The sequence below is a fragment of the Ammospiza caudacuta genome, chromosome 8 (assembly GCF_027887145.1).
Source record: "Ammospiza caudacuta isolate bAmmCau1 chromosome 8, bAmmCau1.pri, whole genome shotgun sequence".
In the NCBI taxonomy this organism is placed as follows: domain Eukaryota; kingdom Metazoa; phylum Chordata; class Aves; order Passeriformes; family Passerellidae; genus Ammospiza; species Ammospiza caudacuta.
In genome coordinates, this window is record NC_080600.1 from 31,916,997 (window position 1) to 31,934,414 (window position 17,418).

The 17,418-nt window shown below is 39.0% G+C and overlaps 1 protein-coding gene across 4 annotated transcripts in view; it reads left to right on the forward strand.

The window, feature by feature from the left end:
• Window positions 1-17,418, forward strand: part of EPB41L5 (erythrocyte membrane protein band 4.1 like 5) — a 53,003-nt gene that overhangs the window by 14,814 nt on the left and 20,771 nt on the right. For all 4 annotated transcript variants that reach the window (XM_058809315.1, XM_058809312.1, XM_058809313.1 and 1 more), the window contains exons 4-16: window positions 2,044-2,086; window positions 3,200-3,278; window positions 5,738-5,782; window positions 6,095-6,147; window positions 8,161-8,281; window positions 8,674-8,761; window positions 9,392-9,480; window positions 9,653-9,722; window positions 10,421-10,590; window positions 11,050-11,156; window positions 11,831-11,858; window positions 14,024-14,066; window positions 14,357-14,472. In XM_058809315.1, the coding sequence (XP_058665298.1) occupies window positions 2,044-2,086; window positions 3,200-3,278; window positions 5,738-5,782; window positions 6,095-6,147; window positions 8,161-8,281; window positions 8,674-8,761; window positions 9,392-9,480; window positions 9,653-9,722; window positions 10,421-10,590; window positions 11,050-11,156; window positions 11,831-11,858; window positions 14,024-14,066; window positions 14,357-14,472 (1,052 nt within the window). The remainder of the gene's footprint in view (window positions 1-2,043; window positions 2,087-3,199; window positions 3,279-5,737; window positions 5,783-6,094; window positions 6,148-8,160; window positions 8,282-8,673; window positions 8,762-9,391; window positions 9,481-9,652; window positions 9,723-10,420; window positions 10,591-11,049; window positions 11,157-11,830; window positions 11,859-14,023; window positions 14,067-14,356; window positions 14,473-17,418) is intronic.

The window sequence follows — 17,418 nt, forward strand, 5'->3', positions numbered from 1 at the left end:
TTGTTTGTAATGCCTTCTGTTTAGAAAACTTTGTCTGATTTTCAGCAATACACTGTGCTGTGCAAACCCTCATCAAAAGTAAACTTCTTTTCCAGGTCCACTTGAATTCCATTATAATCACTTGGAATAAATCTCAAGTTTCTTGACGTCTGTGTCCATTCATGTGTTGGTTTTGGGGCTGTTTTTTTTTGTTTCATTCCCACCCCCACTTAAAAGCAGTTCTGTTTTCCTTCTCCCTTGCACACCATCACCATTGAGCAGAGCTCCTGTGGGCAGCAGCAGTCAGAGCCCAGCAGAGTGAAATGCTGTCGGTGCTGTCATGGGGCTGCCTCTCTGTTGCCTTCCCATGGAATGTGGAGGAGATGAGAGAAAACAGGAGGGAGATGAAGCAGGGGGCACAGCCAGCCCTGGAGCCTAGACAGGGCTCCCCTTGCCATTTCAGTATCTAAATCACCTGCAAGCCTCCAGCTGTGTAGTTTCTGGGGTTTTTTTGGTGGAGGAAGGAGTGAGTAAACTCTCTTACAGCAAGTGAGTTTATGGGACAGGAAAAAAGATTATATGATTTCCTTGTAGAAAAAAAATTGCTTAACTCCCATTTCACTGGTAGCGTAAGCAAAATTTATGTAAATATTTGCTTCATTCCTCCTTAAGCTTCCTGCTTTATTTTAAAAATGTATTAGATACATTTCGGATAGCTCTCTGTAGCTACTTAGTTTGAATAGGCAATGAGAGCATTCTCAGCTGTGTGCACAGCAGCAGCAGATGGTTTAAGCATTCTCATCTGCAGCTAATACAGCAATCAGTCCCAGCCCGGCTGTGTTACAGGCTGGCTTCAGCTCTCTGAGAAGGCAGGGCTGTTCTGGAGGCAGGAATGTGTTTACACTTGGCAATGCAACCTGAAAATACTGGTTGTTTTTCATACCCTTCTTGCTTTTCTGTCCTCCCTGGAGCTCCCTGTGAACTTCATGTCACACAGTTTAACAAAAGGAGTCTTACTAAGTATATAATTCATCTGTATTAGTTGCAAGGCAACATCTGCGATTGATCTGATGAGGTGTTGCTCCCTGGCCATGGTGAGCCATGCAGGCCATGGTGTGTCAGGTCGTTGGCTCTGGCTCTTGAGTCAGTGCAGTTATGCTGGTCAGGGTGCTGTGTTTCCTGTTTAGGTGAGTCACCTCCTTTGGAGGAGGGAGCTGTTGGCCCTGCCCAGCACTAGAAAGGAGATCTGTCCCGCTAGATGTGTGTTGGATTTCCAGCTTTAACTTCTGCTATAAACTCTTCAGCAGTGTGATTATTTTGGGGAGCATACTGTACATGTGTAGGTATTTCAATCTGCCAAGTATAGCTTTTTCATGTGCTGTTGTACACAGTGTAAGTCAAGCCATTATTTTGGCTTCTTGTCCAGTATATAGCTTATAATTAGCATTAGTAGGTGAGGCAGTAACTTGTCCTCCCATGTGACAGTTCCTGAAATGTCACCCATGAATAGATTTTTGAGATTTAGGTAGAGCTGACTCTGATGTTGGGACACAGACAGCTCTGCTGTTACTGCACTTGAGTCATCAAAAGAAAATGCTTGAAAGCCAACAATATTTATTTTGTCTCTCCCCTTCCTGCCCCAAGTAAACATCGCACACAGCTGAGTGCCAGAGTCTTCAGCTATGATTTATGCTTCTCTGGCCGATTGTCACTGGCTGACCTACTAATGTGTGAATTAAGTGTTTGTCTGGACAGGATGAAAATCTAGTGAAGTGGTTTGCTAGTATGTTTATTTTCTTTTAAGTAGACAATGCTGTCTTGAAGATTTGGTTTAAATAAGGTACTACAGGATGTTTCTGTTGTTCAAAACTGACATCTTGCATTACAAACTTTGAGCAAAATGATCTTCAGCAAGCCCAGAAAGCTATGAATTGTGAAAGATTTGAATTAGATTGTTTTAACAAACTACTTGTTATTCCAAGACGGTCTTCACTGACACTTCTTTTTTGTTCTTTCTGGGAGATTTCTGTATTGATAATTCAGTGGAATTAATTTATTTTTCAGCATTGGCTGGACAACACCAAAAGCATTAAAAAGCAAGTTAAAAGTAAGTATCCTTTCCATTTTTTCTTGGTACATTGTATTTAACACACGGAAAGCACAGCCAGTTGGAATGGATGGTGGGGGCAGCGTCCTGTGAGGGAGTGAGGGTGGCAAGTGACAAAAGCCCAGCATGGTGCTACTGATTGTTTAATGGCATCTTCCCTCTGTAGCTCATACTACTTTATACTAATGTTCTTAATTAAAGATGTTATGGGCTCATTAATTATAGTTGAAGTGGAGTCAAGGCAGATGAAGATGTTCTAGGGTTATGGAGCATTTTCCTGGCTATAGGAAAACTTGTCTTGGACCTCATGCATGGCACAGTCCTGCTTGAATCTGTGTCCAGTCCACCAAGTCCTCACCTGCTGCACAAGGCTTCAGTGTGGCCTGGTTGTGGCAGTGGTGTGTGCTTGGGAAAGATGTTGTTTAGCAGCTTCCTTGCTCTGCACTGTGGGAAGTCTTCAGGGATTTGTGGTGTTGTTTTAATGCAAGAGAGGTTTTGGAAGCAGTGAGGGAGAAAATTCCTCCTGTCAAATGCAAGAATCAGCAGAGCGATGCATATTTTTAAAAAGCTATTAATCCACCCTTTTGCGGAGTTAACTCTTTGGTGTCCAGAAGAGATATGTCTTCTGTAGAAGGGTCTCTTAAATTCCCACATAGTATGTCTAAACTTCTGTGGAATAGAAGGGCCTGAGTTTTCAGTAGTGAGCATTTCCCAGAGCCCTGGGAAGGTGTTGCAGAGACCAACAGCATGCCTGAAGGTTTAGTCAACTGTAGAGCCCAGATGCTTAGCTTTTGTGGTGATGGATAGAGCCCTTAAATATAGGGATTAATCTGGATTCACGTGCTCTTGGCAGGAAGAATCACATTCGTGTGATATGATCATTGGCTTGTCTTGTAACACATAAAACTGTTTTGTGTGCATATTTAAGTGTCCTTTGACCCTGATGTTCCTCATGGATTTCCCTGGCATAAAGGAATTCCTGCCTTAAGACCTTGTGTAGAACATAGCCAACCAATTTCAGTCAAGTTTTGTGATGTGATTCTGTGTAATAAATAAATAACCTGTCTCATCCAGTAACTGTTACTGCTGTCTTGCATGAATTGTGCTTTGCAGTTGGCCCCCCATATTGTCTGCATTTTCGTGTAAAGTTTTACTCATCAGAGCCCAACAATCTTCGTGAAGAGCTAACAAGGTAAGAGGGATTTTGTGTCTGAGAGGGGAACCCAAATAAGGTCAGGGAAATGTTTTCCATTGAATTTATTTAAACAATTTGGAAAATTCTTTAGAACTGCTTGCTCACTTAGCTTTTTGTAAATGTAGTTTTCTTTTTGTAAAGTGGCTATTTTGTGTGTGGAAATAAATGTGCTGTGACACAGAGAGATCTAAATATTTATATATTACTTAATGCACCATTTTTCATTAGGCAATTTTGGCAACTGATCTGAGTAGCTTATACACGATGGACAGAGGTTTTCACTGAAGAGAGCAGACATCATTCCTCTGCCTTTTTTTTTTCTTAAGCTGTTAGTTTCAAATGCATGCAATCATCCCTGTCTCCAGGCAGAAAAGCATTGAATTGCGAGTTAGAGGTTCTCTTTGAAAAAAGGAATTTCAGTTAGCATTTCATTGCATGTTTGGTCCTCAAAGAGCTTATGGAAAGGGAAAGTATTATTTTACTGCCATGTTGAGCTAACACTACTATAGGTGTAGGATTGTACTATCAGGTGAGCAGCAGTTCCTCTTGATAAAAGCATTTCACAAATCCATTCATAGAACTGCATGTCTGAATGGGCTGGGACTAGGAGGGGAGCTTTGAAAAAGAGCACAACCTACCACCTGTCAGGAGTATAAATCTGTTGTAAAACACAGCACTTCCTTGCCTTGTTACTGCTGCTGATCCCTTTTGGAGAGTAAACAAAGTTATGTTTTCATGATAGCTGTAGACGCTTCATACCTCAGCCATTTGTAAGGGTGTGAAGTGCATTTGTTTGTTGTTCATGTTTATGTCTGTGTGGATCTTCAATCTGCACTTTAGCCAAATCCCTTGGAGTGCTACCAGGAAGATTATAGTAGCATTACCCCTTCCAGCCATATGTACCCTTTGCAGCTTCATGTCTAGATGTGGTAACATAATGTGGTAACTGCTGCTTTTTAATGCTTTCCTGCTGATCTGGGAAGAATGTTTTACCTCCCCATACATGTTCCTGAATAATCATTTAACTGTCTTTAAAACCAGCAACTGCAGACAAAATTCAGACCTGTATCTGTATGTACTACTATGGAAGGTTTTCATCCATTTTGACTTGAGTTCTGCCAGTCAGACCTTGCTGTGCAGGTTTTAGCCAGGTAGACCTGAAACCTGAGGCCTTTAAACACTGTCTGCCTGCTTGGCTAATCCCCCAGAAGAGGAGAGCAGCAAGTTGTCCTTCTGTCTTGAGACAGTGTGACACCTTGAAATAGCGGAAGCAGTGGGAAGCAGAGCTTTGCTGTGTCACTGGGCTTTCCCAGGGTTCCACCTTTAAACAGCAGGACACCCAGCTGGAGCTTTTCAGCTTCCACGGGTGCAGCTTGCTCTGTTCTCAGCCAGTGGTCATGTAGCACAGCATGGGAAGTGCTTGAATTGTGTGGAAGTGTTATGTGGCTGATGAGCACAGACTGGTCACACCCACTACACACTGGAGGCCTGTGTTCATTTTCATATCTGAGGTCAGTACTAACCAAATTTATTCCCCATGCAGAGGCCTTAGTGTTCAAAAGGTTTTGGTTAATAAATTATTTGGCAAAGTATTTGTGGAGTTCTGTGGAACCTGTAGGAAAAACACCTGCACTTGTTTTGTGTCTGTGTATGAAAGAGTGAGGAGACACAGGCACATGTTGAAGCAGAAGTTATGTGTAAGGTTTCTGGGAGTCTGTGCTAGAATTCAGACTGGATACCGTGGTGGATGCCAATGTTTTATACTTGATCAGAGCTCTTCTCTTGTTAAAGGAGAGCTGTGTACCATAATGGAGCAAGGGGATGCTCTTCAGGGGTTTTGGATCAGAATAATTGGTATTGCACCCCAAAGGGATTTATATTCAATATTTGCCCCATTTCTAAGCAAAAAGAATAGAGGATGTGCAAGGCAGTGTAGGAGAGCTGGCTCTGGAGGGTAAACAAGTTGAAAAGGCTGCAGCCTGCTATTTATTTTTAGTCACTTTGCAGTCAGCATTCCAGGTTAGATTTTAACTAAGCAATCCATAATAGAAACATTTGTTTTTTTTCAAGACTTAAAAATAACCATTCTTTTTTGAGGTTGGTATGTGTATGAATAATGAAGGGAATGTGGAAGATGCAAGTTGTTCTTTGCTCAAGTAGAATCAGAAGAGAATAAAAAATATATTTACTTCAGTACCCTGTTTATTTTTCCATGCAACACTGTAGTTCAGCTTTTGACAACTTGTACTTTTGGGTTTGCTTCATTTGAAATGCCTGCAAAACACACAGACCCAACTGATAAAGCCTTGAGAGGTCACTGTGCAGTTTCTTTCGTCTTGAAAACTCATGTTAAGAGTAGAAAACATTTTTATTTGTCAAGCTCTGACTTACTTCTGTTGACTGAATGACACATTAGCACTATTACTCAATGACTTATTTCTTATTTAATCCTACAGGTATTTATTTGTTCTGCAGCTGAAACTGGATATTCTTAGTGGAAAGTAAGCAGCCTTTTAAACCATTACAGTGTGTTTAGCATAGAGTTTATTACATTTATATTTGAATAATTAATAAGTTTTGCTTAGTAGTGTAATGTTATTTTTTTTTCTCTAAAATACTATTTTTCTATGCATAAATGTCAGGAGAGGAATGCTTAAATAATGTATTGCTTATCTCCTGATAATTTTCTGAAAACCTACCAATACTTTTAAATTTTCTTATCCCAGACATTTGCAGTTTCTTACTGTCAGTTACGTAAGTTGTCTGCTCATGGTGTCAGTTCAGGTTTTAACAGTGCGTGTCTCTTTTGGCAGATTGGAATGTCCTTTTGACACTGCTGTCCAGTTGGCAGCTTATAACATGCAAGGTGAGTAGGTGCAACAAGGGAAGGGTGAAGTTGCACAAATAGTTTTGTGTAGCCTCTTATTAACTGTTTAAAAAAAGTCTGTCCTTGTTTTGTCCATAAAATAGACTCTGCCCAGACATCAGTGATCCAGTGTGAATGCAGATCTTTTAGATTGTACTTGTGCTTGAGAGTGTATAGAGAAAATTGCTCCATTTCTCAGGAAACAGAACAAGGAGGTTCTGAACATAAACAGCTTTGCCCTGAAGTTGTTTTCTCAGGTGCTCCTGTGCAAATCTGTCCACTTGCACAGAAGATGCGAGGCCTGCAGCCTTCCTGAATCACTTTGGTGTAGTAACACAGCTCACTTCTTTTTCATCATATAGATTCTGTCAAGTGTTCTCTTTGTTATCATATAAATCTGATACAAAATTGTTTTTCTTTGCACTGTGTATAAAATACCAGCTTTTGACTTCATCTGATTTGTAGGAACATCTTAATGCCCTATGTCTCATGCTTATACTTGAGCATTCCAGGTTGAACTGCACTTGTTAGGATTTCAGATCCTTCTTCAGCCACAAGATGTGACACACTTTTTCCTCAGCTATACAGCACTGTGTTTGAGTCATCTGAGATTTTATTAATAAGTTGTCTTTAACTTTTGATTCCAGATGAGAATGTGTTGTTTGGATGAGGGTGTGATGTTATCAAATGTGGAGTTTCCTATGGTTTCAAGCAGAGGAGCTCACAAAAGAAACCGGGGAGGCTTGAAGTTCCAGAAATGCCTGCTAGAGTAGGCTTTTGGGTCCTTATTGAAGCATATAGGTATATGGATATATGGCCTTATCCAAGCCAATTGATGTGCCATGTGTTTGAGCCACACAAATTCTCCACCCAACATTTATCTCATGAATCTGCTGTACTTTCTCTGCATGAGGTAGGACTAAGTCACTGAAATTTGGTCTCTTAAAAGTATTTTTCAAAACACTTTTTTCTTTTCATGCAGGAAGTGCTAATGCCCTAAATCATGTGTAGGTATAAGAGTTGGGATTAAACTGTGAAGACACTTGTCTTTCTAACCTGCTCTTTTGTGTGGAAGGAAAGCAGTTAGAATATATTCCACAGTTAAAAACATTAGCATTGTTAGAGCCTTAAGATACAGGTTCAGTAAATAAGATTTTGTAAGAACAAAGTGATCTAATTAGGCCATGTATCCACTGCTTTTTGTGGTGGTCTTTTGTTTCCTCTCTCCACAATGAGGCCTGTAGCAGGGCTTTAATCTTACTGTCTGACAGCTGTGTACTTTTATTTAAATCAGCTGGAACCTAAGCTGGCTTTGACAGCATTCCTTTGAACAGAGGCAGGCATTTTAGTGGGAGTAAATTATTATAGAACTACAGACTTCCTCAGTCAGCATTTAAAAAAAAAAGAAAAAAAGGAAGGGGTGAAAAGACTGTTGTTATGCTTGCAGCATTCAGAATCCAAGAAATGGAGTTTTATATCATGTGACATTTCTGTACTTGTGGAATACTGGCATTTATTTGACTTTGCCAGGTCTTCCCAGTGATTTCTCTATTTTTCTCTACATAAAGATCTATAGCTTCATTTTTCAGACAGAGCAGCTATTGGCCTGCATCAGATTTCCAAAGTCCAAGTTACAGAATTATTCCTAATTTTTTGGCTATGAGCTGCACATTATGAAGCAACTTGAAATTAGTAGGAGGAGTTAGTGCTTAGTGACTGAAAATCAGTACATTTTTGTTAAGGTTTCTAATTGTCAGTTTCAGCATTTTAGATATTTGTCTGTCTTTAAAACTGGACTTGTTAGGCATCTGTGGGAGATGGAGTTGTGTTTTTGATGTGGCATGGTATGTTCCTGTATGTTTTCTACATAGCATCTCTGGATAGAGGAGAAGAAACAAAAAAAGAAATTTAACATTTTAGATTAACTAGAAAACTGTGCAGAAATTCTTCTGTCTGCAGAAATATCCACTGTGTTTATTGAGAACCGTGGCTAACAGTGTTGTTCTTTTGTAGCTGAACTTGGAGACTATGATCCTGCTGAACACGTCCCTGAGCTGGTGTCTGAGTTCAGATTTGTTCCCACTCAGACTGAAGAGATGGAATTAGCTGTTTTTGAGAAATGGAAGGAATACAGGTACTAAATCTTCCAATGCTGTTTGCACTGATTTTTCTGTGAAGAGAATCTATTAAAAAGATTCTGCTGGATGCTTCTTCTGTGGCCTTGTTCAGAAATAGAATTTTAATATGGTTCTGTCCTATTTTGTAAAAGAATATAATGTGATAAATGAAGCTTTTTCAAAGGTCTGAGTAAAATGATGAGGTACAAAATCTTGAAACACAGTTGTTTTTGCAGCAGCATTTTTCAGATTAAAACTTTAAAAAGTGACCTTGATCTTCAATAAAGTGAACAGGTTTGTCACCAGTGTTTGTTTTTCAGGAAGTTCCTTTCCTCTTTCCTCATTTACCAGTTTTTCCTTTCTGTGCTTTTTCAGGCATCTACCTAACAGCAAAAAAATTTTATTTCAGGGGCCAAACACCAGCACAGGCTGAAACTAACTACTTAAACAAAGCTAAGTGGCTGGAAATGTATGGTGTAGACATGCACATAGTCAAGGTATGTTTAACCACAGCATGGTGACCTTAGGAAATGATAGTGTTAGTTTTGTGTTGCATTTCAACACTGGTTCTGCTTTGAGGGGGGAAAGAAAAGGAATATTGTTCTCCTGCAATCTATGTAATAAGTGATCTGGCTTTGTGTCAACATTCCATTCTTTGGTATATGTTTCTAGAAGGTATAACTTGAGTCCAATCATATCTGCTGTATGTTAAATGTGTGATTGATGTGGAAGTAGTACTACGGTTTGTATTTAGACTTGGAATTACTGTGATTTCTCACAGAACTCCTATTTGCTGGGGTGTAGTCAGCTACCAGCTGAAGAACTACAAATAAGCATAGATCTCCTGTGGATATACAAGTGCAGCAAATGCATAAGGATTTCTTTATTACACAAACAGATCAAGAAACTTTAATTTTCCTCTTTAGTCAGCCTTATTGAAGGGTTGCAAACAAGAAAAATACATTACATGAGATCATCAAGATATAGGAGTTTTGCTGTATAAGACAGCAGACATGTGTGTAATTATAACACTTTGCTTGGACAAACAAATTACATTAATTACTCTAGTAAATTGGATAGAGGGTCAAACACCAAAATTAATCTAATTTTTATTTTGTGTCAATTAGGCAAGAGATGGCAATGATTACAGCCTGGGACTAACACCTACAGGAGTTCTTGTCTTTGAAGGAGACACAAAGATTGGTTTGTTTTTCTGGTAAGCTCTCTGATTGTACACTAGAATCTTTTCTCGATTTTGGCTCTTTTGTTTCTTTTATGATAGCAAAAAAAAAAATTGTCTGGGTTGTGAGAGCACCGTGAATTTGAGGTACATTCTCATCAAGTTACTGAAAGTTAGACATAACCTGCACTTTCTGTTCATCTGGCAGGCCAAAGATAACAAGGCTTGACTTCAAGAAGAACAAACTCACTCTGGTTGTTGTTGAAGATGATGAACAGGTAGATAAATATGTCTTTAGTTAAATCTCAGTCTTGATTATACACTACTAATGTGCATATTCCTAATCTTTCCTTATATTGAAGTTTTGAGAATTAATGTCAGTGCCTGAAAGATTTTTGATTGTGACTTGTGGGGGGAGGAGGGAAATGAAGGGACTTAAGTAAAAGATAAACTTTTCTGTCATCCATTTTTTAAAAAGAGAATGCCTGATGAAACTAGAGCAGGTACTTTGGCAACACCATGCATTGCACAACAAAGTTTTTTAAAAAAATCCCACATACCACATTTAGTAGAATGAACTACTTAAGCAGGTTTCAGAATTGTTTCTGTAGGGAAGAATATGCATGCACCTGAGACAATTAAAAAGTGAGCATGGGTAATTTGAGAAGATTAGATTTGGAAGTGAAACCGTGTTAGCCTCATCAGCAAGTACCTTCCTGTTGTAATAGTATCTTTAATTTGTTGTTATTCAGAGGTTTGGCTTGTTAAACATATGGACTCCAGCATTTTCCAACTTTAGACTATATAGCAGTTGTTCATTATAGCTTCTACCAAGGTTGATTCTTCTGCCTAAAACATTTTTTAAATATATCTATTAGGAATCATAAAAACCAAATTTTATTTGGCTTGTATGGAATTTTAGCTTGGACTTATTCAAGCCCCTTGTAAGTTGTCAGTGTGCTTTGTGTGCTTTAAGGGAAAGGAGCAGGAGCACACTTTTGTCTTTAGACTGGATCATCCCAAAGCCTGCAAACACTTGTGGAAGTGTGCAGTGGAGCACCACGCCTTCTTCCGCCTCCGGGGGCCCGTCCAGAAGAGCTCCAGTCGGTCTGGCTTCATCCGCCTGGGCTCTCGCTTCCGCTACAGGTCAGTGCCACTGGCACTTGGCACACACCTCCTGGCACTCCTTGCTTTCCTGCATGCTGGGGTTTAGTCCCTTTATCAGCTTTCTCTGTGGCATTTGGCAATATTACTTAAGCTTTATTCTCTCCTAGAATTTTCACCTTCTCCCAAAACTCGTGCAGTGAGATCACAGAAATATGCAAAGGGCTCACATGTTTTTGTCAGCAATTTAGTATTTAAAAAGTTGTTGCTTCTGCCATTTGTCTTGGGGAAATTGGGTGAAGAGGAGAATGTTTCTAAAACTCTTAGCCTCTTTTGTGAAAGGTCTTTTGAAGTGTGAAGTTTGGGATGTTTTTTTAGAACTGACATGAGATAGTAAGCTATGAATTTAAAATAAAAGTGTGATGCTTTTATGAACATTATTCCATCATCAAAAATAAGTGATTTATTTTACTGCTTTGCGCTCTTACATGACATTTTTAGTGGGAAAACAGAATATCAAACCACAAAGACCAACAAAGCCAGGAGATCAGCATCCTTTGAAAGAAGGCCCAGCAAGAGATACTCAAGACGAACCCTGCAAATGAAAGGTAAAAGAACTTCCATTCTGAGAAGTATAATCCAATGTGAGAATCAGGTAATCATCTCCTTTAAAATTTCTGGGTAGGAATTCTCTTGTAGCTGTTTGCCTTTCTCTTGAATTTTCACAATAGATTTTCTTTGACTTAGTTAAGAGATCTCATGTATTTATCAGAAAAAGCTTGTGTCCAAACCAGCTTGCCCATGAAAATTACACAGTAGGTCTTGGTATGAAGATGGAAAACTTGGACACAGGAAATAGTGATAAATTAATTAGGGTACTTTAAATTTATGAATTGAGTTCAAATTTTTTGTCATTGAGACTTTTTCCATTGTTGTTAGGAGCTGCCCTTTGTTGTCATGATCTGACAGCAGCTGTTACCTTGTTTCTGACTCCCACTCTTGCATAGATCAGATGTGACAGCCATGTTTGCCTTCAGATCCTTGCTTAAATCTGGCTTTGGTTTGCTCTTCAGATTTTTTTATTTTATTTTCCAATTTTGATTTTGTTTTTCACACATTATACATGAGATCTGTGCAACTTTTGCTCTTTTGGTTCAACTTTTGCTCTTTTGGTTACCTATTTTCAGACTGTGCTAGGCTGTTTTTATTAATCATATAATTAATATTTAACAGGTAACCTAATTATAAATTAAATTTTAATTAATGCTTTTTATTTTTGCAGCATACACTGCTAAACTGGAAGAAACAAGGTAAGATGCATTCCAGTGTTTGAATTTCTGTCTTTGGTGTTTGGCACCTGTACCTGAGCACGTGCAGAAGGAGGATATAGTGTTGGACTCTTAACTGTGGTTTTGCTGTGGGTATTGTTTGCTTTATATAAAAGTTAGTGTTCAAAGCAAAGCTTCTGTGTTGCTGCACACAGACAATTTTGCCAGACTTGTTTACTAGCTAGCAAAGAAGTTTGTTTATTACTAGCTATGATTCTTGCTGGATATGAGCTGTAGTTTATATGCTGCCATGTAAGAGATCAGGTAAAAGTTTGTGAGGAGGTCTTGTGTCTGAAGTCTGCCTGCTCCAGCTGTGTGACTGAAATACCTCATTCAGTGAAGGTCAAAGACAGGGAAAAGACAGTAAAATAAGTCTTTTTGAAATAAGTTGATGGTTTTATATTCTGTATTACACTTGCATTTATTTTCATGCATGATCAACATTGAAAGGGAAGCCTTTTGATTCTTTATTTTTCTACCAAAAGTTCCTGGATCTGTAGGTTCATACTTGCTGTTCCAATGTAAATTACTCAGATGTATCTGAATCATATAATTTTCATACCCTTCCTTGAGGGAAGAGAGAAAACCAGGTTAAAAGGAGCTGCCTGGTAGTGAACAAACTTAGGTCACTCAGTTCAGGTTTCTGTCCTTTGCCTTAATTATTTGTGAACACTTCAATGATCATTTGCAACCAGATTATTTTTTAAAAAGTAGATATTCATAGTGCACCGTGGTGAGCACCACAGAATGCCAAAGTAACATTTCAAAACAACAGACTTAATGCAGCCCAACATTTTCTGTCTGTAGTAGCAGGGCTGGTTCTTGCATGAGAGCAGAAGTCTAGAAATGGAGGGACAAGGCTGCAGTGTGACTTCTGTATTATTTTTTCTTTCTATACAATGGGAGAGTACTCTGCAAAACTGGGTGTCATTAAAATCCTCTGCATGCAAAATGTGCCTGTTTGATTGGTGCTCTTGTCACACTGAGTTGTCCTGCCCTTCCCCGAGTTTCAGGTTGCTTAGGTCATTCTGAGAGTGGGAAGAGAAACTCCATGTGCAGTTTCTCCTCCTGATAAGACTGCGGTCTCCTGATCTGTGCTTAGGTGTGGCACTGTTGTCTCCACAGCAAGCTATGCCATTTCTGAAACTCTACACTCCAGTGTTGCTAATTGAAATGCATCATGAAAGATGTATGGTGTTCCCTTCTTTGTGTTAGCCCAGCACAGGAGAATGTGCTAGTCAGAAGGCATTCCTTAATATTTCTGAAAATTCTGGGGTAGCCTCCACATTTGCTCAATAGAGAAAGGGTGAAGGGGGAAACAGGCAAGGAACAGCTTGTTTAGTGTTGACATAATGGTGTTTTAAATAAAATAATTCTAAAGAGTCACTGAAGTAAACACAGAAATCTATTTGAATTGTCAGCTTGCCAGGTTGGATAGCTGTTATCCAGACTATAAATCAGAAAATTAACAGGTCATAAGAGATGGGAGCCTTCTTTAAAAGGCTAGAAGTCTGGGGAAAAAATTTGCTTTGCATGAAATCTATAATGCATAACTGCTGCTTTTAAGTCTCTCAGAAATGTGCAATGTCTCTTGCAGGTTCAGAAATCATCAAGAATAGGGATATGGGTCTTATTTAATTAATCAAATATAGTAAATATTTAATAACATAAAATTATTATTAATGCTACGCTGAGTTGCTGTGCATGTAAATTTGAATAGCTGCTTTTAAGTCCATTAGAGGTTGTATGCAGAAGAAACTCTTGTTGATGTGAAGCATCAAATCAGGGGGGTTCTAGTTTTGGAACAAACATAATATCTACAGCATGTAGGTGAGCTTTTCACAATGTCACATTTTGCTGGGTGTTTTAACTAAAATTATAAAATTTTTGCTTTAGAAGTGCCACATCTTACTGCTGAAGCAGAAAGACTTTTTAAACCAAACTGGTTTAGGAAAGGAGTTAAAACAGATGAGTTGCAGATAAACTACAGCTTGAACAAAGAAAAAATAACTTGATACCCTTTGTGAAAAGAGATTAATACTTTGGAAATATCTTAGACTGTTTCATTCTGAAAGTCCTTGCAGTTCTACCAGCCTGCAAAAGCAGTTTGTTGATCTGATTGAGTTATAATTCTTCTTGTCTTTCAGTGCTGCAAACAATGCTCTTATCAGCCAAACTAATGGATCACAAGTAAGGACTCTCATTCTTTCTAAAGGCAATTTTCATGTGTCTCAACAGATTTGAAGATTTTGTTATTTGTTCTTGAAATCCAGTGATTGACCAATTGAATGTTACAGTTAGCTATTAATTGTGTACAGTGCTGGAAAAGACTGGAATATCCAGTGCTAGGGAAGTAAGGGAAGAAAATGGCCTTGCTTTAGCTTTGTGCTTAAGAAGAAGCATTGATATGTTTTGTTCACTTTAATGTGTCATCACTTCATTAATGTGTGTAATAACTTGTCTGTATTCGGTCTCTAAAGAGCTGGAATGCAAAGCCAAACCTGCCTGTCCTAACAGCAGTTCCTTCTGCACCAGTCTTAGTGGAAATAGAAAACCTCCCAAGGAGCCCAGGAGCCAGCCAGCAAGATAAGAATTGGTATGTTAAGCTTTGCTGGGAAATGAATTCTGATTACTTATGCATGATTCAAGTAGCTTTTCCTTTATCTGTGCTTAAATAAGCTGCCATCCTTGTGTCTCTAATGTAAGTGGACAATCAAGTTAGGGATGATGCAGCTGATTTCTTCCTATGAATTGTGTGTGGAGAGGTGAGGACAACAGGCTTAGTCACTGCCAACCAAAAGAAAATTTCTTCAGGGGCGGGGCTAAAGGAATTAAGGAGGAATAGCATTTTAAAGTCTTGGAGAGAGTTGGGTCCTTCTCATTGGCCATAAGCATGTAACCCTTTGCTTGGTATCATGGGGTCCAAGGACTTAACCTTGATCCTTAGGATAAAATAGAACCTTGTAAACTGGTATCCTTGTGAATTGTCTTTTGAACCTTCTGAAAGAGGCAAACTGACTTTTCTCATGAGCTTGTGTAGAATGGGAGCTTGAGGAAAATGACACAAGCTGAAGATAAGAGCTTTGATTTCATGTAATCAGAGTATTTGTTTTATGGATTAGATGCATCTCAAAATGAAGAGGATTTGTTTGAAGATAGATAAATGTACGTGTCATTTATCTTTTCTTAAACTAATTCTATATTGCAAAGCTATTTTCAGTCCAAAAATTGGCATATATCAACCCAGTACTTGTGCACAGGTCAACTTAACTTCTTTGGTTTCTCTTGCCTATGGCTTCTCCAAGAAGGGAAATTCTGGCTTCTGCCAGACTCCTCAGGAGCAGTCATGGTGGAATGGAGTGACACCAAAGCTCTTATCCTAAGCAGTTTCAATCCTCAAGAGAAAGGGTCTTTCTCCCATTGTCAGCCATATGAATCTGCTTTGCTTCAGTATCTCTTACAAGTAGATGGTGCCTGTTTCTAACAGTGCTGTGACAAATGTACTTCAATTGTGTAAATGGTATTAATTTAAAGACTTCTAATACTATCAATTTTGAATGATAAAGGGGATGGTAATTCTGCTTTGAGTTGCATTTTGTTGACATTTCAATCAGAACATATGATGATAAATGCTGTTTTTCTTTCTTTTACCCTTGATTTATCTAGTATCTGAAATCTGTGCTTGTCTGTGGTGGGATCCTGTTGATCGCTCGATTCCTTCCATGGTGGTGGGTGAAAGGTGGTGGCATCCTTATTCTTCAGCATTCTCAATATGGTTATATTTTGATTCTTTTGGCCTAACTGCAAGATAAGTGGTAGTCACCTTTATTTCCTTTGGTGGAAATGTTTGACTTGGCTCCAGACCAGCTCTTCTTGGGTACCTGGTTTGTGCTAATGTTCCTGCTCATGTTTGCAAGGCTGCTGTTGCTTACTGAAATCCTGCTGCTTTGGGTCTGAAGCAGAGAAGGCTCTACAGCCACTCAGTTTTGGGTTTGTTATGTGTGTTTTTAGGATTGAGAGCTTGAGTCTGTCTTAACATTGTCCAGGAATCTCAGCTTACATGCCAGCTCCTGCAGGATGTAGTGTTTGTATAGAAGAGTGGGAGTGAATGCAAAATATACCTGCATGTAACACAAAACAGTGTGTCCTAAAGAAAACAAGCTTCTTGGCAACTGATGCATTTTAATTGAGAGTGCAGTGCTTCTACTGTGTCTGTGTTACATTTCTTTGAGACATTGTTAGTGAAAGTAGTTGTTTTCTGGTTTTACTGTGTTCACTGGAAACAGTAGTGCCTGCAATAAAGGGCAAATCCAGCTGTAGGAGAAAGACAACAGTTTGGAGCTGAGTCAGGAATTGAGCTACATTCTGATTTCCTAGATGGGAAGTGGGGTTAGGTTAATGGACTTGCCAGAACATATATATTTATTGCTGGGGGCTGTGACTTGGCTATTGTGCCTGCAAGGGTGTCTGATGCTGCTAACAAGATCTCCTTTCAACTGCTACTGTCTTTAATTGGCCTGTTTCTGCATGAATTATCTTTGCTTTCTGTCAGAAAAATAGTCTTCTTTTAGAGAGAGCTTGCCAAAGATTGTTGAGAACACCAAAATTTTTTGGACTGTGGATTTTGTAGATAGTTAGATTGAAGGGGTTTAGAAGTAAGGTCCTGACCTCCAGGGTTTCTGTACTCTGCTTGGCAGATGCCTCTATTGGCTACCTTGCAGCTTAGATCCCTTCCTAATGTCAATGTTTCCTTTAATTTAAAATGTTAATGCTGCAGCTGCCAACAGCAATTTTGCCAGATTGTAGAAAGTACTTTGCCAGATAGAAAGGATTTTTTGCTAAGTTAGGACAGCAGACAGAGATTTAATATTTACTTCCTTACTATGGGATAAGTAGGGAAGTTCTTTGGGGTTTTTTTGCTAGTGGATGTAGCTTTCCTTAACCACATCCATGAGAGAAATGGTAAAATAAAGGAATGAACTGTTGGGGATTGGAGCCCTCAGTATTCACGGGTCACTTCCTCAGTGTATTTCACAGAAACCAAAATTCTGAATTTACACATGGGTGAGCTCTGTATAAATCCTGTTTCTTTTCTAAAGGAGGACTATCCCCAAATGTTAATCATTTACCACTGTTGTGAATCCTGCATGCTTTTCTGCTTGCCTGCCTTAACACGTGTGATCTTCCAACTCAGCTGTCTGCTTGGCTGTTCTGGAACACGAGAAGGTGGAATTTGAGCTGAAGGCCATCTGACCCCTCTATGTGAACAGCAACAATCCTTCCACTTTGTTTAGATTTGGCTCATTAAATCAAATCTTTTACATTAAACTGAAGGAATACCTTTGTTTTAGGAATTTCCTTACTTGAGTAGTTTATGAAGTGCTTTTTTCCAAGCACTTTTTTGATATATGACTGTACCTTTTATCAACCTCTCCCAAAATATACTGGTGGAGGACCCTAGTGCTACACAGACGACAGTTAACAGATCATTATCCATTTTTCAAGTATTTTAAAATTTGGCTGTTTTCCATTAATGACTTAT